This window comes from Antedon mediterranea, chromosome 10, assembly GCF_964355755.1.
Source record: "Antedon mediterranea chromosome 10, ecAntMedi1.1, whole genome shotgun sequence".
NCBI classification, from domain to species: Eukaryota; Metazoa; Echinodermata; class Crinoidea; order Comatulida; family Antedonidae; genus Antedon; species Antedon mediterranea.
This window is the reverse complement of record NC_092679.1, coordinates 19,882,421-19,909,114: the sequence shown is the minus strand read 5'-3', so window position 1 is coordinate 19,909,114 and position 26,694 is coordinate 19,882,421. Positions and strand designations below refer to the sequence as shown.

General features: G+C 33.1%; 1 protein-coding gene across 1 annotated transcript; it reads left to right on the top strand.

Annotated features, from left to right (window-relative positions):
• The first annotated feature begins 283 nt into the window (after positions 1-283).
• Positions 284-26,694, top strand: LOC140060020 (uncharacterized). Its single transcript, XM_072106054.1, has 13 exons — positions 284-364; positions 4,697-4,821; positions 5,716-5,743; positions 10,965-11,084; positions 14,025-14,239; positions 15,003-15,107; positions 15,515-15,580; positions 15,799-15,891; positions 17,246-17,371; positions 17,889-18,037; positions 18,506-24,631; positions 25,071-25,190; positions 25,375-26,694. Exons 2-12 carry the CDS (start codon positions 4,768-4,770, stop codon positions 25,126-25,128), a joined length of 7,140 nt encoding a protein of 2,379 aa, XP_071962155.1. The 5' UTR covers positions 284-364; positions 4,697-4,767; the 3' UTR covers positions 25,129-25,190; positions 25,375-26,694.

Below are 26,694 nucleotides of genomic sequence, written 5' to 3'. Positions count from 1 at the left end.
AAATAAAAAAAAGTTCAGCCGATAGCTACCAATTGATTGGCCTTCAAAGCCTATAATATTATTTTTAATTACATTGTAGGTTTAAGCAAAGAACTTAAAGTTCTTTGGTTTAAGTATGATAATATATCTAGTTTGATTTGTGAATAGGAATGATTAGGCTAGGCTAAAACAATACATAATTTATTTATGAAATACATGAAACGGAAATTACGCAAATGTTTTGGAAACGCATTTCATTGTTAGACTTGGATGTGTAGCTCCCACACACACACAGTAAAAATGGCGACAGAAGTTATCGCCAGGATTGTTTTGATAGAGTTTTATTATTAATTTACGGTATCTGTACAATGTGAAGACCCAATTGGTAAGTAATGTTATATGTTATGTCGTTTATTAATTCCAAATATCTCAGACTTTTGATTCTTAACTTGAGAGTTTCGTTATTAACGACAAATATTGCACATACCATACATATTTCGAAACTGCCAAATCGTTCGACAGTAGGCCTAGGCTAAGCTAGCTTGAGTGAAGAATTCCCTTGAAATACGTATCATTACCCCATGCCTGGGCCCTATCAGCAAGTTAGAGAAGGTAGCAGTAGTACGGCCTAATGCATCTATGAAATGTTGTGTAATGTATGAATTTCACATCATATAAATCAGTAAAATATGGTGATGGCTTTCGTAGTGAAAAGGTGATTTTTAATTTTAATGGCATAGCCTAGGCCTAGCCTCTAGGCCTAGCAAGGGGATATGACCGGTTGGGCCGCCGACAAGTTGAGCCGCCGGTAATTTCTATGAAACGCCCAGTGCGTCTTTTACGACATTTCGCGTAGTGATAGAGGGGTGTCCTAGTACATAAGTTCATGGTCTTTAGGTTTATTGTGTCATGAAAATAAATAATAATTACATACTACAATTTTGTTGGTTTGAACAGCCATAACAACACAGCAAAGGAAAGTAGTCATATTTAATAATTTAATTGTTTTTAATCTTTCAAATCTTTCAAATTCTTTCAAGTGCAGTGCACTCCATAATATTTTTCTCGCGTAAAATCATGTTGTCTCTCAGGACTAATAGAGTATTGATACTCTTCGAATGAGGTTAAATAATAATTATTTTTTATCTACTATCTTTTAATATCATATTTTATTGAATTTTACAATGTTAATACACAAAATATTTTACTAAAAAACGGTGATTTTATGCAATTATTTTACCGAAAAATGGAGTAGGCCTAGTTCATACAACTGCCGCCTAAGGGGGAAACATGTTTACGTCATTTTTGGCTAAAAACGATCATTTTCGGTCATGTTTTAGGCCTTATATTTTGGAATCTACAAGTCAGATATTCATAATTATTTCTCTTTAATTATAATATTTAATAATATATACTAAAAACCGTGATATATAAACTTTGGAATATACATCGTTATATCTAATAATTAATATAAATAGAACTTCTATTAAATAGAAACGAGCACCGGCGAAAGTAAGCATTTGGCGTTTCATAGAAAATAACGTTTTTCTGGCGGCGGCTCAACTTGTCCTAATCCCTAGCTAGGCCTATTTATTTACTCCATCATGAATTTTTTTTTTAACATTTCAAATCTTAAAAAAGTTGCTGTTGCCGCTGTTTACTTACTGTGCCTGTGTGTGTATCATCACTTTTTAAAATTCTATTTAAGGCTTACTATTTTATATATTTTATATATTTTCATTTAAATATTTTTTATTTATTTATTATAATTAGGCTTATGATTAATTTATTTTATTATTTACGGTATTTATGTTTTTTATAAAAATCACGACTTGTTGTACAGTAGGGACATTTAGAGAACGAACAGGAATAATCCGCATTGTGATTGGTCCTTGCACGACTGTACCATTATCATGTTGTTTTAAATGCCAATAGTAATGTACGGTTGTTCCTAATCCTTCACTGGCAATGAACACTTAGAATCTTAAAATGAGAATTTAATCTTGTGACATTTAAAGATAGAGATATTTTCTTCCGTATTGGATTAAAAATTGAATACTACAGTTTCCCCTTCAGTTTAAGCATAGGAATAAATATTGTGTATAGAATAGAACACAGAGTATATAAAAATATTGATTAACTCTAAGTTGATTTTAATTAATTCCTTCTCAACGAGTGTGTTTATGTAATGTACCCATTCTACAGCTTCTCATCAATCCAGCTTTTTAGCAATTTATTTACAAAATTATACAGTAAGTCATGCATGTGTTAAACAATATTTTATACCATTAGCATTAGTCATCCTTTGGGTGACACATTAGGCAAGTCTCTATGGATAAGTTATTAACACTGTACAGTCACATGTTTAGTAAATTGCAAGGGTCATTAGTCTTGTGTTAGACCTCGGTACATTGAACATTGTCTCCTTAGATACATTAAAGTACAGAGTCTGACCTGGAGAATGGAGGAGGAATGTGCCAGGCAGCAGGTGAAGTGAAATCAATATGGCGTTGTTACTACAACGATGACTATTACTAGTGACGATGATGATGCATGATAACAAAAAGGAAAGTTACTGTTAGTAGATAATTATAGTTCATTAATTAAAAGCTATAATTAAAATATCCGAGTGACTGAGCAGAATAGGGAAACTGTTTTCAGATACTGTACATACAGTACAGTATACTGTAGTTCAGAGGTCAATTCTAACATTAATGTTGGAGCTTAGGAAGTGAAACAACATTTACTATAATAACTATGTAAGAAGATTACTGGGCGGATGTTGAAAAGGTGTGTGGCAAAAATAATGATTGTTTATTTTGTTTATTTATTTATTTATTTCAACAATATTTTATTAGCAATCAGGATTCTGAGTAAAATCTTGAATATCAAACCTGTTTTTTTACTACAGTACAATAAACCCCTATTAAAGGGACACCTTTAGGACCCACCAAAGGGTTCCCTTTAATATTCTTTCTCCTGACTTACTGTATACTGTATAGTAGGTTAAATTTGGTTGCCTGTACTGTAGTTATAAATATATTGCTCCTTGTTCCTGAAGGGTGTCCCGTGAATAGAGGTAGTTTCCCAAAGGAAAGGGTTACTTTATTTCTAGTTTATTGTGGATTGACAGAAGCGATCTCTACAGTTAAGTAAGTTCACCTAAAAAAGATGACATACTGCATTAGATACCCTGAATATTTTAATTAATTCAAAAGTGATGTACCAATGGTTTGAAAAAAAATGTGTTAGATGATTCCCAGAGCAATTCAATATTTATTTTCCTAATGTCATCATATTTTCTTTAAAACTAGGTTATCACATTTTCTATTTATTATATTACATTTCTTTCTATCCGATTAAGATAGCCCCTATGGCAACATAGCCTAATACATTGCGGCATTACAGTGTCATGCTGTTAGCAAGGTAGTAACATACAGTGCAGTATACAACTGATGACATATTAAGATGGATGCCATGAGATGTACGATATTCAACTGTGTACTCTAATTGCTAGCAGTTCATTTGAAATCATTGGCTCTCTGTGATATTTAATTCTAGTATTAATGTCCCTGTAAATTTCAATTATTCAGCTTAGTACATGGAAGGCCTTGTTGCAGTGCTATAGTTACTGTAGATTGGCCATTTTGTCTCTAGTTCCTTTCTTCAATTCTATTTCAAGCCTTTTTATTTTTAATTACCTTATTGCACTACAGTAATATGTTCTGTATTTGGAATAAAAGTTTCTGATGTACTGTAAATTTATTTATTTATTTATTTATTTATTTAACAACATATTTATATAGGATTATAGTATACACAATCAAGTAGAAATATACTTGTTAAATTACATTGTGGTCCTGTAAATTGTTTCTTAAATAAAATTAAAGTTTTATTGTAGCATAAACTATTAAAAGGAAAATTGATTTTATTTTTTGAATAAGTCATAGAATTGCAATTAGAGTATAACCCCTGCTTTGGGAGACACCCCTATTGAGGGGACAATTGTAAAATGAACGAGAGAAAGTAAACACCACGACCAACCCCTATTCAGGTAACACTTTTTTGGGTCCCAAATATGTCTCCTTAATAAGGGTTTTACTGTACTGTATGGCAAGGATTGCAATTCACGGAAATCACACTTCTTTACCCTGCTGTGGGCCCTTTATAACCATTAATCCATCTTCTAAAATGTATGCTGGTAGTGGTTAGTCTGTACATTTTAATGATTGATCTTGTCATTTGAGAATCCTTCTTACAACTGTACTTGTTATTAGGCCTACATTCAATGTGTACATTACCTTTAACCTAAATAATTTCTTAATATTATATCAATTATCATTCCAAAGCAGTTACAGTTAATAACATAACTGCATTAACACATGTTTTTATTTCACCCAATTAATAATTAATCTATTTTGTTTTAAATTTTACTGTCTGTGTGATTTTTTATTTGGGTACTGTACTGTAAATATAAAATCTAATAAGATAAAGAAATACAATTAATATTATTACCATGACAGGCTGATTGGTCTAGACATTAATTACATTACGTTAATTAATTTTAATCAAATATTACATTGCCCTCTCCTTCACCTTTAAATCTGTACATCACATACTGTACTGGACGTTGGTTCAAATTCTGTTAAATCTATCATGGTGTTTTTTACCAAAGATTATGGTTAATCATTATATAACTATTCTTTATTTATTATAGGGCAAGAATGCTAGCCTTAGGCCTAAGAAGTTTATCCTCTAGTCTCTGACTACACCTGACAGGGGGCAGTCATGGCAGAAGACCTGCTAAGCCCCGATGCCATCATAAAGGAGAGATGGCAAGTGGTAAGTACTGTACCTTTGATACCTACAAACATGGCCCTACACTGTGGACTTAACTGTAAACCTAACTGTAAACCTTTCTTTACTTGTTTCCTGAGCTCGGCATTTGCTGGGTCTCGAGTCGAGGCTTTCTAGTATATTTACCCCTGCCTCCCCATCCCCTTTCAGCTTTGTTCTATTCATTTCCCTTTTAACCCCCTTTCACACTGCCCATCAAACGTTTGATGACACCAGTGTTTGGTTTTGTGCACCTCGGGATGTGTGTACACACTGTACTGTCGTTTAGCTAGGCTATCTGGAATAGAAGTACATTATTTAGTCTGGGTGATGGCATTGTAAACCATATTCAATTTTTTAAGGAGCAAGAGCTGAAGGAAAGGCTGATAAAAATTTTTTTTAAAGAGTCATACTGTATGGAATTCTTTACATTAAAATACCCTTTCCGGAATCAAAAACAAATTAATCTCTCTAAGATGCTCTTAAAAGAAACATGTATACAAACAGCTATCTTAAAAAATTGTAAGCAAGAATATAGAACAGGTGCAACCTTTAATCGACTTTATTAATTTTTAAAAATGAAACAAGAATTCCTTTTTATACTTGACCTTTGACTTTTGCAATAAATAGCTTTTGGATACTTAGCATAATTTATATTTTGAATAATGTCATTTTCAGCAATTTGTATGTTGGTGTGATAAATAACTATAAATGTTACTGTTTTTTTTTTATAATAACTTGCATTCAAAGACTTTTACATAAATGATATGAAAATTACTTCAAATTTGGGTGAAGGGATAATGGGAGTGGCTTACTGTATACCCAGCACATTGTTTTTATATCCTTGCAATTTTCATTATTTTATCATTAAATTATTTCTAATGCTATTTTATTTTGCAGATAAAGAAGATCGGAGGTGGTGGATTCGGTAAGATGGTTAGATTATTTTTACTTGAGCCAAAGATTATGCTATAATCTTAAAGTGTACACAAAAAAAAAATGAATATTCGTTCAAACTGCTCATTTTATTTGCAGAAGAGTTTAAGTAAACACCTAATAAAACAAAATGATCATTTCACATGAATAAATCATTGCATTATTCTTAAGCTCTGTCTACACTGCCCAAATATGGTAGTGATATGCCCAAATATGGTAGTGATATGACATCATCATATCCATGGGCAAATCACATTGTTTTGTCATGTACAGTTTTTTTGTTTTATAGTGTACAGTAGACAGACCTTAACAATGAATATTTTCTAGGAATTGTACCTTTATTGGAAGAAACATAACTTATTTAATATCACTCTTACCAATAATAAAAAAATGTGTAAAAGGTAATATATTAGGCTATTTCATTCTTCTAAGCAGGTGAGCGACTATGCCAATGCATACAGTTGCTTACAATTTTTTTCGAGACATTGAAATGCGTCGCACATTTCTTCAACGGGAGAATTTGTTTAAACGAGAGGGCAACAATATATTGGCTATTTCACTTTTAAGCGCTGTCTACACTATCAGACTAGTTTGACAAAACAAGTGTGATGTGCCCAAATATAGTAGTGATATACCCAAATATGGTAGTGATGACATCATCATGTCTATATAGATAATTATATTGTTTCAGTTTGAGAGTGTAGACAGAGCTTTACAGTAGATCTAGCATCATGGTAATTGAGAATTAAAATTGAATCTGAAACACAATGAATTCAATTAATGTATAATTGGACATGTAATTAATATACTGCGTATTTGTTTAGTAGATTGAACATGAATAGCTAGTTAGCATGATTCTTGTTTTGTCCATGTGTCTTCATTAACAGCTGTGTTTGTTAGCAAACAATGTGTAATTGACTAACAGTAACATTATAAGTTATTATTTAAATTATCTCAATTTAATTTGATTGTAAAATGATACAGACTGGAGATGATGAAAACAAGGTCATACCATCTGTCTTACGCTCTGTCTACACTTTCAAACTAGTTTGATGTGCCCAAATATGGTAGTGATATGCCTTAGTATGGTAGTTACAGTATATGACATCATCATGTCCATTTATGGGCACGTCACATAAAGTTTGATACTGTTCTGTAGTGTAGACAGAGCTTTACAGTTATTAAGTTCTGTCTACACTATCAAACTAGGTTGACGAAAAAAGTGTGCCCAAATATGGTAGTGATATGACATCATCATGTGCATATATATGGGCCGCACATCACATTTTGTTATCACATAAAGTGGGATAGTGTAGACAGAGCTTAACAGTTGTTAGGGTGCATCCTATGGCTTTGATCGCATGGCCTAATAAAGGGTCGAACATCTATTCATATGTGCAGATTTTTTCGGTATTGTTCTATTATTGTACATGTTAATTTGTCAAATTACTGCAACCAATATTTTTTTAAATACTTTTTATGAAGACAAATGATGATTCTTGTACTGAAATACAGTATGACCCACAAAATGCATTCAAAGTACCGTATCCATGTATTTCCAAAGGAGACTGCAGCTAGGCAAGGTGCTTTTACTCTCATTGCCTCGTCCTTTGGATGGGATGTAAAGCCGTTGGTCCCGTGTACTTAACATAGTGCACGTTAAAGAACTTGGTACACTATTCGAAAAGAGTAGGGCATCGTCTCCCGGTGTGCTAATCTGGTAAGCGCTGCACTGCTGGCTGCCGTGGGTCCGTGGAGGGCCTAATCCGAATTTCCTCAGTTTCCAGTTAAGCTTGAGGACAAATATGAATACCTTTACCTTTTACCTTTAATTAAATCATGCCAACTTGGCTAATGCTAATTAGTTAGAAAGTCCAATGTTCTAATTAAACAGTCCAATGATTTAGTCATTTCTTCATTGCAAATAAAATATACTGAGGTGAGAGTGATTTTGATTTAAGTTTTAGTACTAAAATTTAGTACATGAATATTTTAACATTGGTTTTGGTTTGCTCGTTATAGAAAAACTAAGACAACATGACAAGCTGTATTTTTAATGTAGTAATTTCAAGACTATGTATTCAATACTGTAGGCCCTTCACTATTTTAAAGGCAATTTGGTCAGATGTTTGTCATACTCTGACTCTGTAATTTGTACTTTTTACTAAGTACTGTACATTGAGAATACTTTGCAAGTAATTCTCGGGAGAGACTCTACCCAAGACCTCCAGATCACTAGCCTGGCGTTCATACCTCTAGACCACCGAGCTTGCGCTGATAGATGTTATGATTTTTGTGGAGTTTAAATACTACACCTTTTACACCGTACAAAACAGTTATTATTCTTCTATGCTTCAGAGCTCATGAAGCGGAAATTATCATTATTTCATTTTCTGATTCAGTGGTTGTATCATCTCCTAGTGATTCCTACAACAATAAATCGTACAAAAGGTAGTTGTCGAATTATTAGGTATTCTGCAAAAGGTGGGCAAAGGGAAATGTTAGAATTCCATAACAATGGCTGTGAGAAATGAAATGCTTTGGATGATTAAGTTTCCAACTCTTTAGAGGAAGAATAAGTTCTCAATCTGTAGAAGAAGAATGCAATTTTTTTTTTGTGGTTATAGAGTAACCACAACGTCTTTCATAATATAATATAACATATTTTATTATGTTTTAGAGAGTGAAATAAATAATAATTCTAATGTTTTCCATAAGAAAGTTGAAGAAAGGTGAATACAGTAGGGCCAGAACATTTATTATTCGTTTACTTTTGTTTTGATCTATTCAAAGAACCATCCTAAAACAGATTTAAATTTTCCTTTTAATTTTATACTTGAGATCTATTTTTATAATACAAATTTCTGCCGCATTTTGCCAACCAAATAATTTTTTTGGGTCATGGTCGTAAAATTCCAAACTAAATATAACAATAACCAGTTAATGTTCCAACATGCAATAAATATGTTTTTAATTTTTTCAGGGTTTTTTGAAAATAAACTGAACAAATGTTAATTGCATCGGATTTAAAGACAGACTTTTAAATTTTTATTTCATTGTTTTTACATCAGTAATTTTTAAATTATCGTTTAGAATTGTCTTGTGTTGATCTCCTTTGTAAACATATTTAAAATAAAAATAATTAAGACTATCACCTCTAGGATATAGTTTTGAAGAAGATTATGATAATATCTTGTCATGTCACCGGAAAATCTTTGATGACAACTCAGAGTAAACGCATCTCATGGGATGAGTAACTACGATCTGGTAGTGTTAACTATCAAATCGAATACCCACTGAGCTCAATGCCGCAAAATACATTGCATCTTAGCGGAGGCAGATTATCAAATATAATTAGGTTAAAACCACATGACTTATATTGTACAGTGTGTATAAAAGTCAATCTGTTGGTTCGATCAACTATTGGGCCTTTGGAAATTGCTTTGTGTCGTTGATCTGGTGGTCTGTTGTGACAGTACAGCAAAGTACTAATGTCTATGTTAATCAGCATAATGTTATATCTTTTAAGCTGTACTCATCTTTGTTGATAAATGTGTTGACCGTTACTTTCATCCAGCTGGTTCAGATCAGAAGTAATCTTGTCATAGCTGGCCATTTACCTTTTAGATGTCACTTAGAGGTTGCTTACAATATTAGTTGTGAACAGGGTTAACTAATCCATTACCATATTGTCCATTTATAAGTAGTAAGAGTTTTGTTAAGTAAGAGTAAGAGTTGCATCAAAATATTAAATGTGAACAGTAGTTAACTCTTCCATACCATGTTGACCATTTAAATGAGAGGTTAGTTAGAAGTCGCATACCATATTAAATGTGAAAACGGGTTAACTCCTCCCTACTACGTTGACCATTTACTTGAGAGGTCATTTAGAAGTCGCTTACCATATTAAATGTGAACAGAGGTTAAATCCTGAAATTGGAAATCAGTTATAGGTCACGTACCATATGAATAGGTGGGTAAATTCTTTTGTATCTTGTCATGAGCCTTAATACAATTTTTGACTCACATGTTGTTATGTAACAACTATGGGGCAGTATTACCAAACCTTGTACTACTGTATGTAAGTCAAGCAGCACGTACATTCTTTCTTACTTTATTTCCATTCACAAAATCATAAACATACTGTACATAAATAATCATTACAAAAGAATGGAAAGGGGAATCTCTGATGCATAGCTTATAAGTAGAAACCCCTGTGTACAAAACAGTATAAATAGAAATATGAACGTAATGTGAAAACACATTAAAAATGATATCAGTTTCAATAAGATACAGCAATATGTAGGAAATTGGTAAATGTATTGCTCATCACAATCTAATCATCCATTCTTTGCATTCTATTATCCTTAATGTACAGTATAACATTTCATCCTTGTGTATACACATATATAAAGATACAATTTCCAATTGTTTCATAGAAAAAAATTGTTTCTTTTATATTCCAATTATTTATATAAAAACGTGCGCTGCCTTCCGTTCCGTAAAAATGAATTCACATTCTAAACATCTCATCAATTATGTACACAAAAATTTTATTAAAAAACATGCTGATGCGTATAAAGAGATATGACATTTAATTATTTTTATCATTGGAAATAGAATCCTGAGAGTATTGTATGAGAAGCATGCAAGTAGTAATCGGTTTGCCATGTTTTAAATATCATTTATTCCTATGTGACTCATTGAGATTATTATTATAGTATTTCAATCTGTGTGTTTAAGAAGCAGCAATGAGTCACTTAAGCCGGGGGTATAAAATGAGCGTTGACTTTACTGTGTAATGCGTATGACTCAAGAATGTCGGTCCCATTAGCAAATGTGAATTTGTAAATTAACAAATTCATGAATATTATTATGTATTATAATATTATAAGGAGGAATTTTTATAAAGTCTGTCTACACTATTAAACTTAATGTGATAAGAAAATGTAATATGCCCATATACAGTATATCGACATGATGATGTCATGTCATTACCATATTTGGGCATATCACTACCATATTTGGGCACATCGCACTTATTTTGATAGTGTAGACAGAGCTTTATGTAACACCTTGACCGATTGTATGAAATGAAATTATAATTGAAATTTGAATGCAATAATTTAATATGTAATATAATTTATGCATTTTATTTGATAGATCACGCAACAGTTTTTATGAAATCTACAAGTTTTTTTAATCATTTTTAGGTGAAATATACGAAGCACAAGATTTTCTATTAGAGGAGACGGTTGCCATCAAGCTAGAGTCGGCGTCACAACCAAAGCAAGTACTTAAAATGGAGGTTGCCGTGCTAAAGAAACTGCAAGGTAAGTTGGAGGATGAAATACGACGAGAATCATGAAATTAATACATGTTTATAATAATATATATAATGTTTAATTAATAAATTTTGAATTAATATTATAATTAAGAAAGAAATCTGACATAAAAAATAAAGTCTATTTCGTGCCTAGCTTACCTGGGTAAACCGATAATAGCCCTTTCTCCTTGAAGAGCGAGATATTGCTCGAAAAGTAAACATTTTTATTGAACACGCCTTTCCACAAATGGTATAGTCCATGAACCACCATCATTTATGTTTACAAATCTCGTGCTCTGTTGTCAAATACTGTATATGAATGGCATGATTTGATGAGCTAGCCTTCTGTACTGTATATTTTGGGGTCCGTGGGTATAAAAATCCCACCCTCCAACCGGGACGTGATTTTGTGTTGAAGGGGGATAGGGTTATACCCACATCTGTATGTAACTATAATAATTCCATATACAGTAGGGATACTAACACTAACAGTATTATGTATTTGGATAATTTTTATCAAATGCTTCTTCAAATTTCCTATTGAGAAATATCTGTAATTCTGTAACTGTATAGTACTGTAATCCAAACAAAAGGGTGTGGTTAATTACTGTAGTTTAATTACAGTGTATTTAAAATTCGGAAGTTTCGCCGACATTTGGGCGACACTGCTCAATTTCCCGCTTTTTCAATCCAATATTCTACGTCTAATATTTTTCTGCCATTGTTGAATAGGAAGACCGTAAAGCTAGACTTATCGCAACTTCTTTCAAGTACTCGTGAGCGGAAATAATAATAATAATTTGATAGGCTTGAATATTCTTGCGTGAATTGACAATCTGTAAACTGAGAATTTGAAGTCTTTGTGTCAACAAACTGACCTATAAATAGTGTCAATAACCTTAGAGTAATAGTGGATCTCATCAACAAGATCAACAAACACTTTCATTTCAGATTCTTCTACAATTATATAACATTTTATAATCGGTTCTAAAGTTTCTATTGAGCAGAAAAATACAGTTTTAAAACCGTCTTGGAGAACTGCCCTGCACTACCAAATTAGTTTGTGTCAATATCCTTTGTATAGTAGTTGACCGTTTTTTTTTCTGGCTAGTAGATTTGGATCCACAAAAACAAACCACAAAAAAAGAACCGATCTAAAGCTATGTCCACTACCAAAAAGTGGTAGTGATATGCCAAAATGTAGTAGTGATGACATCATGAAAATCACATAAGATGTAAATCTGTTTCTGTAGAGCACATTTAATTTTTTATTAATTTTGTTATATAAAATTAGTTTTAAGAATTTAATCAGGCTAATGTATTTTTTTGCATCTGAAAACATCACTATATTCAGTTGTGGTTTCTTTTTTAGTTTATTTTTCCGAATTATGATAAACAATAGAAAAAAAAACAAAACATGTCAAAAAGGTACATAAAGCTCTATATGCACTATCAAACTCTATGTGACAAAAATAGGTGATACGACCATATATGGACATGATGATCTAATATCACTACTATATCAATAGCATATTTGGGCACATCACACTTTTTTGTCAAACTATAGTGTAGACAGAGCTTAATATGTAACATCATCAGCAATTCTGAGATATCCCATCTGCAGCTTCTACTATTAAAACTATTAATTACACATCCTCCTACTACTGTATCATAGTAATTCTGTGTCATCCTCCTACGTACATACAACAACAACAACCCAGAGGCTTAAGAACACTTCGTACATCTCTAATCTTTCATTGGGCATTTAAGATTTACGATTTAAGCAAGTATTCTTCAAAATTATGATAAGGTATTGAATGCTAAACATGGATTTCCATTGTAATTGGCTATTTCAAGTGGAAATGCTATTATCATAAACAGCAATTGTACTGTACAGAGTACTTGAGCTAAATTGTCATGTACAGAATGTTATCATATTATCATACAGTACATACAGGGTGTGTTTTATAATCAAAATCTGTAATACAATACAGTAAATTGTCATTTTTCTTTCCAAATGATGCAATAATTATTCATGTATGTGGAAATATTTAATCCTAAAACAATGATGTATGCAAATCTCTATACCCTAATTTGTATACAATATCCACTTATATAATATTAGGAACATGGGCAATGGTGTACAGTACTGTACTGTTGTTTTAGTAGCATTATCATCATAATGAACCTCTTAGTTCATTGATGATAACAAGAGTCAAGACATTAAATATAAGAAATTAACATATGGTAATGTACAAATGAATAAATAAATTAAACACTTGGCATCTTGTATTGCGTTACAAGGTTGCATTCCTTCGGGTATGTTCAGATCTTTGGAGTTATGCTTTCGTACAGTAAGCAAAGTTACATTATAATTTGCGTTGTAACAGTAAAGTGTTCAGACTTGATTAATTAACGTTTTCGTTTAACCTGAAATGTTGAACATTTGGGCAGACATCCGGTAAGCAAGAGTAAATTTAATTAGTTAGAGGTCAAAATTGTTGATGCATGACTTTTGTATAATAAGCATCATATTTTAATCTTGTACCTTGATCTTTTGTGGCGAAAGAAAAGGGCAGTGTCAAAGTAGGGCTGCCGATGATTTTGGTGCATGAACGATCTAAATGCTTTACCACTGAATACAATTCCCACGATATTTTTTTGGGGCGCCAGACCGAATCCAGATGCGATGTGAAAGCAGCTTTAGGTAGCTTCCACTAATCTTTTCCGGGTTTAAACCTATGGTACATCAGGTTATCATGGCCAAAGCCAGCATAAGGCAGACCTCGTCTGAAATTTTCAATTTTCACTACCCACCCCAATTCACCAGCAGAGATTGTTATATTTTATATTAATAATTATATTTAAAGCATCTTTGCCTCGTCTGTTTTTAACCTCTCGCGACGGCCTTGGTTATTTGTTCATATTTTTTACTTTTATTCGTTAGGTAAAGACCATGTATGCAAGTTTATCGGGTGCGGTCGTAACGACCAATTCAACTACGTGGTGATGTCATTACAAGGCTTGAACCTCGCTGAACTCCGACGCAGTCAATCACGCGGCACATTTACTATCAGCACGACCTTACGACTCGGCAAGCAGATCTTGGAGGCTATTGAGAGTATACATGACGTTGGCTTTCTACACAGAGACATCAAACCTGTAAGCGTCCAAACTAAACAGTTCATAGTTCAGCGCAGACCATCTCTGATGATGTTTAACAAGAAAGTTCCCAAATCACCAAACTGAATTTCTTGTGATGCACAAACAATAATTGAAATATAATATGAAACATTACTATTATCATGTTATTGTAGCAAACACCACAGTCTTTGACTGAAGAGGCCACCCAGTATAAAGATATATTAATAATAATAATAATAATAATTAATAATAATAATACTTGAAAGAAAATTATGTTATTATTATACACTTTGATTTGAATCCATTATATTCATAGCAAATGTTATTCAAATGTTGAAAGCCATATGTTTAAAAAATGAAATTATTTTTCAAATTATTATTAATTGGAATTTAGAATAAACAGGTGACTATTGACCTTAGAATGACCTCTTCTACCTGACTAATTAAAATGTTTTTTCTTTAAATTGTTCTATTCTACTTAACGAAATAAAACAATTTATTGATCAAGGAGAATGAAAAGTAGATTCTCAGATGTGGTCCTTTTTTACAACAATTTGATTTATATCTATTTCCTCTATATTGTATGCAAATTGATTTCTTGACGCAAAATTTAAAAAAAGCTTCAATGCGACATTGTTTAAAATGGATGGAAAAGTGACAAATTCTCTATCTATGCTTAATTTTGCAACCAACCGTTGTTTTTTTTTTCGTTATACGTTAAAATTGATTGTAGTTTGTAGACCTCGGCATTTTTCATAATGTTTTACCTCTCTTTCCGTAGTCCAACTTCGCTATCGGTAAACGCCAATGTACGAGTCGAAAGGTCTACATGTTAGACTTCGGTCTTGCTCGTCAGTACACTAACTCACAAGGTCAAGTTCGTTCGGTATGTTTCAACGTATTTCATCAGTTTCGCACGTTTCGTTTATATATTTAGGCAAATTGCCAAGGATAACCATAAGCGAATTCATTCACTATCCTTAAAGGTGGCAATCCTGTTCACAAGATGCTCTACATAAACAAAGTCTTATTACAAGTCTTTGTGGAGTGGAGTTTTAATTTGTCATTAGAAAAAATCATGACAGGACTTGAACCAAGGACCCATGGATTGGTAGTCAAGCATCATAACCACCAAGCCAAAATATTTTGTACAGTAGTTGTTCTTGTTATCTTTGTCATTTTGGATTCTTCTACAAGATACTAAGTGGTCCTCAAAATGTTTTTATATTATATTTACAATATTATTATATTTTTATTATTGAAAAAATAAATATATTTCTAATTTTATTTTAGCCGAGACCAGTGGCAGGATTTAGAGGGACAGTACGTTATGCATCAGTGAACGCTCACAAAAACAAGGTGATTATCTCAGAAAAAATGTCATCGATTATATAGATCACATTTTTAAAGTCTCTTTTTTATTTCTAAAATGTTATGATGATTGGGAATGCAAATACAATGAAAATAGTATGCCGTGTGTAAAAAAAATTAAATTACTATTTTTAAAATAATGTTTATTTTGTGAATGTAAATTGTATCTACTGAATATATAAGCTGTTACTTTATTATATCTATAGGAGATGGGAAGGCACGATGATCTGTGGTCACTGTTCTACATGCTGGTTGAATTTGTTGTTGGTCAGTTACCATGGAGGAAAATTAAAGATAAAGTGAGTCTTCCATAAAAAATGTTTATCTTTATACATGGTATTGGATTGTTTTTGTATTTAACTAATAATAAACAGATCTAACTCTAAAGCTCTGTCTACACTATCAAACTAGTTTGACAAAAAAAGTTTGATGTGCCCAAATATGGTAGTAGTATGACATCATCATGTCCATATATGGGAACATCACATTTTTTGTCACATAAAGTTTGATAGTGTAGACTGAGCTTAAGATAATGTTTCTTAAATGTTTCCTGTTTATTTTATATATTCTAAAATCTCTGTCTACACTATCAAACTAGTTTGACAAAAAAAGTGTGATGTGTCCAAATATGGTAGGGATATGCCCAAATATGGTAGTAGTATGACATCATCATGTCCATATATGGAAACATCACATTTTTTGTCACATAAAGTTTGATAGTGTAGACTGAGCTTAAGATAATGTTTCTTAAATGTTTCCTGTTTATTTTATGTATTCTAAAATCTCTGTCTACACTATCAAACTAGTTTGACAAAAAAAGTGTGATGTGTCCAAATATGGTAGTGATATGCTTAAATATGGTAGTAGTATGACATCATCATGTCCATATAAGGGAACATCACATTTTTTGTCACATAAAGTTTGATAGTGTAGACTGAGCTTAAGATAATGTTTCTTAAATGTTTCCTGTTTATTTTATGTATTCTAAAATCTCTGTCTACACTATCAAACTAGTTTGACAAAAAAAGTGTGATGTGTCCAAATATGGTAGTGATATGCTTAAATATGGTAGTAGTATGACATCATAATGTCCATATATGGGAACATCACATTTTTTGTCACATAAAGTTTGATAGTGTAGACTGAGCTTAAGATAATGTTTCTTAAATGTTTCCTGTTTATTTTATGTTTTCTAAAATCTCTGTCTACACTATCAAACTAGTTTGACAAAAAAAGTGTGATGTGTCCAAATATGGTAGTGATATGCTTAAATATGGTAGTAGTATGACATCATCATGTCCATATATGGGAACATCACATTTTTTGTCACATAAAGTTTGATAGTGTAGACTGAGCTTAAGATAATGTTTCTTAAATGTTTCCTGTTTATTTTATGTATTCTAAAATCTCTGTCTACACTATCAAACTAGTTTGATAAAAAAAGTGTGATGTGCTCAAATATGGTAGTGATATGCTTAAATATGGTAGTAGTATGACATCATCATGTCCATATATGGGAACACCACATTTTTTTTGTCACATAAAGTTTTATAGTGTAGACAGAGCTTTAATTAGTATTTTCTTGAACAGTATTAGAATTACAAACAACTTAATTGTTATTGATTATTTATGCATTTCTGTTTTTTGCTGCAGGAGCAAGTTGGCCTAATGAAAGAGAAATATGATCATAAACTAATGTTAAAGCATCTACCGTCTGAGTTTCGCTCTTTCCTTGAGCATATATTTCAACTAAAATATGCAGATAAACCAGATTATGAGGTCTGTAGTTATTCCATATTATAATATTATCGTTTTCTTTCCCATTTTGTAATAACTGCTGTAGGACATTAATTACGAACGTCTCAGTTGTCTCTGTTCTAAGAGACAAGTATTTGTTATGACCTATGATTAAAGATGGTGTCATTTGCATAAACCCTAATTCTAATGGTAGTTGAAAATACGCACCCTATAACATGTCATTATCATTGCCACCTTTTTATGCTGTGTTTGATATTTTGAATGTGTATGTTTATTTATAATAGTAATAATAATATATCATGGGTGTCTAATGTTGTGTAATCTCTAAGTGAACCCTAGTCAGCACCAGTTGTGTCTCGGTCATCCCGGACTCGGCCGCCTTCTACCTTAGAAGAAAAACAAATTTATCAATATCGCCAATATTACTGCCATCTTTATTTTCAGCTTTATTTTCAGCTTTATTTTCGGGATTTTTTTTTCTTAAATGGTAATGTATTAAAGATGAAAAATTAACTGATTGTTTCTGTTTATGATATAGCATCTTCATTCCCTGTTTGAACACTGTATGAATCGAAAATCTGTACGTAATGCTGATCCGTATGATTGGGAAAAAGTCTATGCTGATGGATCTCTCACAACAACAACTGCTGACACAACATCTCCTCCAAAAGAACCAAAACAATCTGGGTATGATATTAGATTATTATCTCAAGATTCATTAAAAACCTTGCAAATCATGGAATTTTACTAAAATATCGTAGTATAAAACTGATCCAAAATTGCAAGAGGGAAGCCATGATTCGATCTTTATATGGTCAGCATCAGGAATTAAGATCGAAACGTCGAATCATGGCTTCCCATTCGTTATCTAAAGTGTTTTATAGTATGTTATAATATGTGCATATATTGGTTTAATAAAATATTTTGCTTTCATTTCAAAGTCACTGAAAAATATAGTAAGATGAAGGAAAATGACTTTTTATTGGATACAATTTATAAAATTATTCTAACCTGTCATGTAAAACTAAACTAAAAATTCATGTAAATAACCTCTTGAGAAAGTTTATTAAATGAAATAAATTACAACATCTTTATGCAACCAATGTAAAGTTAATTTGTTTAAATTAACTTTCTAAATCTGATTTTTTTTCCCAGTGAAATTGCTGTCAATACAAATGAAATTGATGGAAACTTAAGTGAGCAAGATAATATTAAACTTGATGCAAGACAGGATGCTGATATTGATAAAGTTGTTTTGGAACTAAGTAAAGAAAAACAAGATGAGGAAAAAGACGACGATGAAGATGAAGACGACGAGGATGTACAATCTGAAAGAGATTCTCGGGATCAAGACGGAGAAAATGATCAGGAAGAAATTCAAGGCAGTCAGAATTTACTGCACGCAATTGAGGCTCGTGGTAACATGCTGGAAGTTCCAAAGTTTAAGAAACGAACTGTTAGTAAACGTAGAGAGTTGTTGAAGCGTAGACACAAACAAAAACGTTATAGAACTCATGACAGTCATGCTATTATAGAAGGTGATATGAGTACCTTCAAAGAGCAAGGCTTGACTGAAAAAGAACCTTCCATTGAAGATAATATTCTGCTGAAAGACGGCCAAATGCCACTGCTGAAGCAGAAACTACAGCATCTTGATGCAGAGCTCTTCCATGACGAATGTCGATCTCTTCCAAAAGATCAGGATACAGATGAATTGGAGAAGAAAGAACCACATGCCACAAGTGGTGTGAGTCACATCAAACCAAGTAAACTTCCCCATGATTTACCTGATCTTGAATTCCTGACCAAAGCTGGTGCTATTGAACCTATGCAACAAGCTGGTTTCCAGATATCCGCATCTCAACCAGACCTTCAACCAAACGTACCCATTGACAATCTGTTTGAAAACGAAGCAGAAATAATTCCTACAGATCTAGATAAAGGACTACAAGAAAATGATATTATTCAGATAGAATTATTATCTGATGTAAAAGAGAATGTAGCTATAAACCATATTGCCAAAGCTGATTATAAAGACATTTCTATTGAACTTAAACCATCTACGGAACTACAAGTTGAGGAAAACAAATCAAAAGAAATTGATAAAAATAAACTTAGTCAAAATTCTTTGCAAAAAGATCTTGTAGTTGATACCAGTGTTCCCGCACTGGAACAGCTGGATGGTAATAAGGAAATTGTTTTGAAAGACAATGTTGAACTTCCAGAAGTTATACCTCATGTTAGTCCCAATAGATCTAGTGCTGAAGATACTCGTCTTGTTAATCATGAATTTCCAGCTATGGCAGAGCATGTACAACCTGTTACTGACCAACGTATAGCTGATCATTATGATATTGAAATACAAATAGCTGACAGTTTAGAAAATAACATTGATCAAGTAAAATTGGACAGCATGGCAACTAAAGAGGAAAGCATTATTAAAAATAGCAATATTGATGATAAGATCCATGATAATGTAAAGAATGTTGAAAATGACAATAACAGTGTTGAAGATAAACTAAATAATGTTAAGTTACCTAAACATGAAAAACCACTGAGTGAAATAGATCTGCACATCAAATCATCAGAAAAAAATGTTGCCATAGAAAATGATAAACAGGATAAGTTAGTTGCTCCTCTTGTTTCATCAGAAACTGATGAAAGTGTGCCAGAAAAAGACAATTCTGATATTGCAAGAAAGCTTCCAAAGACGATAGAGTCTAATGCTAAGGATTCATTGAGTGAAAAATTGTTGGCAGTACTGAAATCTTCTAAAATGAATTCAGAACAAAACTTAATGGAAAATGTATTAATTGGAAAGGAAATTGATAAGGATCAGGAAATTATCTTGATAGGAAAACTTGACCAAAGTCTTCCATTGTTATTAAATGTGGAAAAACTTGAAGATAAAATTGTTGTAAATGGAACAGACACAACATCCAAAGATCAACTAGAAATGAAATTGGCAAAGAAGAAATCCTCAGACAGGGCTCTTGTTGAAGAATTATTTGCAGATTTAGACATGGAAGTATCTGCTAAAGAGGAGTCAAAAAGGAATAAAAGAGATGTTAATGATTCTCTGAAAACATTTCAACGACTTATGAAAAAGTCTGCTGAAGAACTTTTGAAATCTAGTGCTGAAGACACAGAATCTTCATCCGGTAGGAAAAAGAGTAGTCACAAAAATCAGTCCGTAGAAAAAAATATTTCACAAAGAAGTGAAAGTGACCATTCTCATCTGTTAAAACCAGAAGAGCAGTTGTTTCTTTCAGTTTCTGATGGAAAACTAGATGAAGTCTCTCCATCTTCTGATTTAGATGCTGCAAACTGGGTCAAAGGTGCAATTTACAAAGGTAGTAATGGAATTCGGGATAGTGAGTTGGATCACGAAGATCAACATGACTATAGAAGAAAGTTACTAGAAAAGCAAAAGTCTGATGATAGACATTTAATGGAAATGATATTTAGTGGTCTTGTTGCTGAAGATGAACTTGATAAAAACAATGACATTTATGGATTATCTAAATCACCACTAGACAATCCTAGAAAAACAAAAAGTTTCAATTTTCATGAGGTAGAAACAAAAGAATCTCTCTGTAAATCTAGTAAAAGTAGTCCTTCCATGATATCAGGAATGCAACCAATTGTAGAAACCAAAGTCAGTGATATAGATGAAAATAAAAAAGGCAACATTCGTGATCTAGACCAAAGATCAGCACAGACACCAAGTGACGAAAGTAAGGCTAGTATTAGGTCAGATGGGACTGGTAGTGATGCTGGTTCCGTAGGATCCAAGACAAGCCGTCGTAGTGGAACGCCTGGTAAATCTCGTCGTTTACCACAAGTGCCTCAAAAGAAAGAGCAAGCTCAGGAAAGTGATTCGTCGGTTGAAAGGCAAGAAAATCACACTGCAAAAATTGTTTCATCACCTAGTACTAATAGAAAGAAAAAGTCCGGACTTAGGAAACTACCTGAGGTTCCAACAGTTTTACTTAAAAATCGTTTATCAAGAGATCGAAGTAACAGTTTAACAAAGCAGAATACTGAAAGACAGTTGCAAGATGATAAAGACATTTCTGGACAGGAAAGTGATAGTAACTTGAAGCAGAAGTTAAGTGCCAGCAGTGAGTTCCAAGAAAAGGAAGGAACTCCTGTAACTATGACAGATGAAAGTGCCACAAAAATTGATGATCGTAAAGACATTAATTCAACTCTATTAACTACAGGGGAAACTCCTAAAATTGTTTTTCAGTCACCCTCTACCTCAGCAAAGCCAGAAAGCGAGTCGGATAGTGTTGATATGAAGGCTAAAAGATGTCTTGAACCTTCTACTTACGCTGTTTTACAAACTCTATCACAAGAAGATGAGAAAAATCCTGAGTTTTCAGAATGTGCAACAAATTGGCAGGAACCAAGTGCTTTCCTAGATGTAAATTCTGTAAGAAATGAAAGAGATTCAGAAGGAGACACAAGGAAACTGAAATTGTCCATTCCTGGACACGAAAACATACAAAACAAAACAAATGAACAAAAAAAAAAAGGTTCATTTAAGAAACCAATGTTAAAAGTATTTCATAATATACCATCTTTTGATCAAGACACAGGTAGCCTTACTATCCCATCACTGCTTCAGGATGATCAACAACTCACACCAAGTGATGTGCAATCACCTACAATACATCCATTAAAAACTGTAGTTGCGAACCCTGAATCACAGGTAGAGAAACAAAGTCCTTCAACAGAAGATATTGATGAGAAAGCAAAAGTTCAGGAAGAATGTTCCAAAACTGCTGGTGAGTTTGGCAATGATCATCATACTCAAAGTGTGGATCTTGGCCAAGGACATAGTGGTGCTACCATGGACCCACTATGTAACAATACTATGCAAATGGATTCAAAGAAAGATTGTTTGACAGAAATAAGACAGCAAGATGACTTTATTATTAGTAATGCAGCAGTAAATAATACATCAGATGAAAGAAGAAATGAAACCGAAATCGGCAACAGTAAAGTGAAATCCGTTTCAGAAAGTAATAAAATAGTTGATCCAAATATTGATAAAAGTCAAGGAAGGATAATTGCTGATGATTCGTTATTACAAAAACCTCACTTAAACACAGATTCAAATAATGCAGTTTCAGATGATCCACAGACAAATTTTAGTCAAAATCAATCAAAAGACAAAAATCAAGAAATGAAGTATCAAGAATTTAAAAATGACAGTGCTGATTATACAACTCAAAATAGTGAATGTAGAAAACCCCAAATTAAAGAAGAAAAACAGAGACAGGGTTCAAGTAGTAATGAGAATATCCCAGTTGAAACTGCCTTAAAGAAGTTTTTTGAGGACTTGAAACAAGGTCTAACTCCTGATATTGGAGCTAAAAACATTGTGACCAAAAAACCGTCTTCTCTTTCTTTAAGTGTATTAAATGATACAGAGACGGACATCTCACCAAAAGATGGTGAGAAAAAGAAAATGCCTCATCATCTTCCACCTCTAGAATTGGAAAAGCTTGATGATGGACAAAGTGATATATCTTCAAAGGTTGAAAAAGGGAGATCTCCAAGAGTAAGAGATAAGAACAAATCAACAGATACAGATGCAACGGAATCTGCAAGAATGCGGAGAAGAAAAAGACTTCTTCAACAAAAAGAAAGTTTAAATAAACAGGGGTCTGCAGATGGATCAGACCTGTCTGTAGATTCACCAAGGAGGTTGCAGAGTTCTCAAGATATTATTTCACCTCATAGTAGTGCTAAACATCATGATTTAACAAAAGATGCAACACCAAAGGACACAAGTGACACAAACAAAAAGGGAAAAACATCTATTAAGGCTAAAAGGAAGCGGAGAAAGACAATCGATTCACCAATAGGTTCTAAGACTTTGGCTTCCAATTCTGAAAATGTACATAATTCTAGTCGAATTTTGAAGCCACAATCCATGGAAAATATTTCTGGTAACAGACCTTCATATTTAGATCCTTCTCCATCAGATGGAAAATTATTAAGTCCAAGAAGAGTAAGAGAATTACCCAGCCCAGCACTCTCTGGCGCATCCTCAGAAAAGAATATTTACAAATTGTTTGAACTTGAAAAAATTAAGACTAAAGGTGATTGTCGAATTAAAGATGAACGAAGAACACAAGACAACCTTCGGAGTTCAAAATCGATGGAGAGTCTTTTGCTGCCATTAGACAATAGGTGGGAAAGTGAGAGTGACACTGGAATTGATTATCTAGCTCAAGACATGGTATGTCCCCAGTCTCCACGACTAGCGTGGGAACACTTGACTCCACGCCAACGTAAAAGGAGAGAGAAAATTAGGATGTCTAAAGATTTTACTTCTGATGATTTCAAAATTATGTCAAGTGAGGATGACCAAATGTTTATCAGAAATAGAGATGTTCCATCATATGTAAACAGTAATATGGGGAAATCTAGGGTAACTGGTTCTGATAACAAATTGGACAATAAAGCACGAGACAGCCGCTATCAATCAAAAGTACCCATAAAATCTTCAAAACAAATGGATCAGGCAACACGTAAGAAAGAATCTTCAAGAAGTCCCACTAGTGTTGGTAGTGATTGCTCATCTAAAATGTCAAGAAGTACCAAATCGGAAAACTCTTCTAAATTGATTCGTGGAAATGGAAAGAAAAGTCCAGGAAAGACTTCACCGAGAAGTGATAGCAAGACTAGAGAAGCTGGAAAGAAGGGAAGGTTAAGTCCTACAGGTTCAAACTCGAAACTCAATAAAAAAGAATCCCCAAGATCAGAAAAATCACCAGCAGCCACAAGAAAGAAATCATTGAAAGGAGGTGCTGTCAAAGGTTCTGATAATGGCATAGAAAACCAGATACAAGAGAAAAATATGAATCTATTAAAGAGTCCTCCACAGTCTGCTAGAGATTACACAGAAGCTGCTACCAGCACATCATTCTCTATTCCAGATGATCACAGTTATCGGTCAACTCCCCGAGACAGGTCGCGATTGTCTCCAACTCCTCGGGATAAAACCAGACAGTCTCCAACATTACGCAGGAATGGGAAGAGGCAATCATCTGTTGAAAGAGACATCGTTTCTGGAGGACCGTTAGAGCAGTTACGCCACTCCGCTAAAGGAAAACAAAACATATCTTCCGCATCTAGTGATGGAGTGAAAGATGACAGAGGTAGTTCTAGAGATAATAGTCAATCATCCGGAACCAGTGGAACAAATTCTACTATGAGACCTAAACCACCAAATGGCAAGCCTTCTAAAGCAGTCAGTGCAAGGTAAATTTGTCAAAGAATTTATGTTTCCTAATGAATGTAGTAGTAGAGTAGTAGTATTTATTTGAAACAGGGAAACATGTTTAAAATGATATTGTTGATATAAAGTTTGCGGTACACCACGTGTATTAGTTCTGAAAAGAACTGTTGAGTTTCTCGACGTTTAGCAAAGCATAGTTTCAATCCCTCCCACTGTGTGAACTTGCCATTGTTTCTGGCTTTCACACCAGTCCCACCCTTTCCACTTATATTCCAAGTTTCCTGGACTTTCTGAATTCTCACTCCTGAGGACGATCAAAGTATATTGATCGAAACGTCGAGAAACTCAACAGTTCTTTTCAGAACTAATACACGTGGTGTACCGCAAACTTTATATCAACATTTGATTTCGCCATGCAAACCTTCAAACAATATAAAATGATATTCATTCTTTTGTTGACAGAGCAAGGAGATACAAACTATGCAGCTCCAGGGAACATATCGATGAAACATCTCAATGACACAGTTGATATAACAATTGAATGTTGTATCCGTATAAAGTGCAGCAGTAGCTATATAGTTGGTGAGTTGCCAGTTTCTGATTAGAAACTTGAAGAGTTTCCAAATTTAAAAAGTATTTTAATCTTAAAATTTCAATATGAGGTTTTCTTTATAAGAATAATATGGTTTTTGTAGTTATTTAAATATTTCAGCATAATTTAGAAATGATGTTATGTATTAATTTTGAAAATGTTTCTGTCTTTCAGATTAGAGTGAACCTAGATTTTTATTTCAGCATTGTTTACGCCAGAGACCTTGCCATTTTAAACACATACGGTGACTGTACCAATCCCGGAAGTAAAACACTCAAAATTATTAGTAGGTTAAATAATACTATGATTTAAACCTCTTTATATAGAGGCTAAAAATCTTGAGTCCGCTATATTGTTTACATGATTTATTATGCAAAAGAAATTCCTATGTTGCAATTTGGGTGGTTTCTAACCTTGTTTATATAGATACAGTATATGAATAACATAAATAGAACTTTATGTCAATTTTGTTGGCTACTTAAAATAACCTCTTTGCTGGCCACTTGTTTTCATCACTTTGATGGCTATTTAAAGTGACCACAGGCTGTTGGCTATTTAGAGGGGTCATAGTCTGTGGCTATTTCGATAGCTACTTGATGTTACCTGCTACTTAAAAGTGAACAGTTTGTTGGCTATTTATACTGACCACAGCCTGTTGTCTATACTTATAAAGTGACCTGTCTGTTGGTTAGTAAAAGTGACCACAGTCTGGTGACTACACTTATAAAGTCACCACGGTCTGTTGGCTACCTGAATGTGACCACAGTCTGTTGGCTACTTAAAGTGACCAGTTTGTTGGCTAATAAAAGTGACCAGTTTGGTGGCTACCTAAAGTGACCACAGTCTACTGTGGCTACACTTATAACGTGACCAGTTTGTTGGCTAATTAAAGGTGACCACACTGCTAAAAGTGAACACAGTCTGCTGACTAAACTCATAAAGTGACCAGTTTGTTGACTAATAAAAGTGACCATAGTCTGATCTCTACACTATAAAGTGACCAGTTTGGTGGCTACCTAAAGTGACCACAGTCTGTTGGCTACACTTATAAAGTGACCACAGTATGTTGGCTACACTTATAAAGTGACCACAGTCTTTTGGTTACTAAAACTGACCACAGTCTCTCATTGCTTTCGTAGCAGATAGAAATAGACAGCATCACCCACCAAACGTATTTATTATTTAACCAGTACAAGCAATAGTTTTAAACCACCTTTATGTAGGATAGCACTTTTTAAAACACCTTGTTGTCTTCTTATAGATAGCTGCACACTTATTATTTTGAGACAATGTGTGCTAATTTTAATTTAAAAATCATCTGAAATTATCTGATATTATTTATTGATAGCATTTAAGAAATTATATTTCAAGATAATTTATGCATATGTTTTTTTGACCTAATATATACCAATAAATGCAATGCTAAATATAGGGTGTAAAGAATATACAGTATATTAACATAAGTTTGATAAAAAGTAATTCTAAAATGGTGCT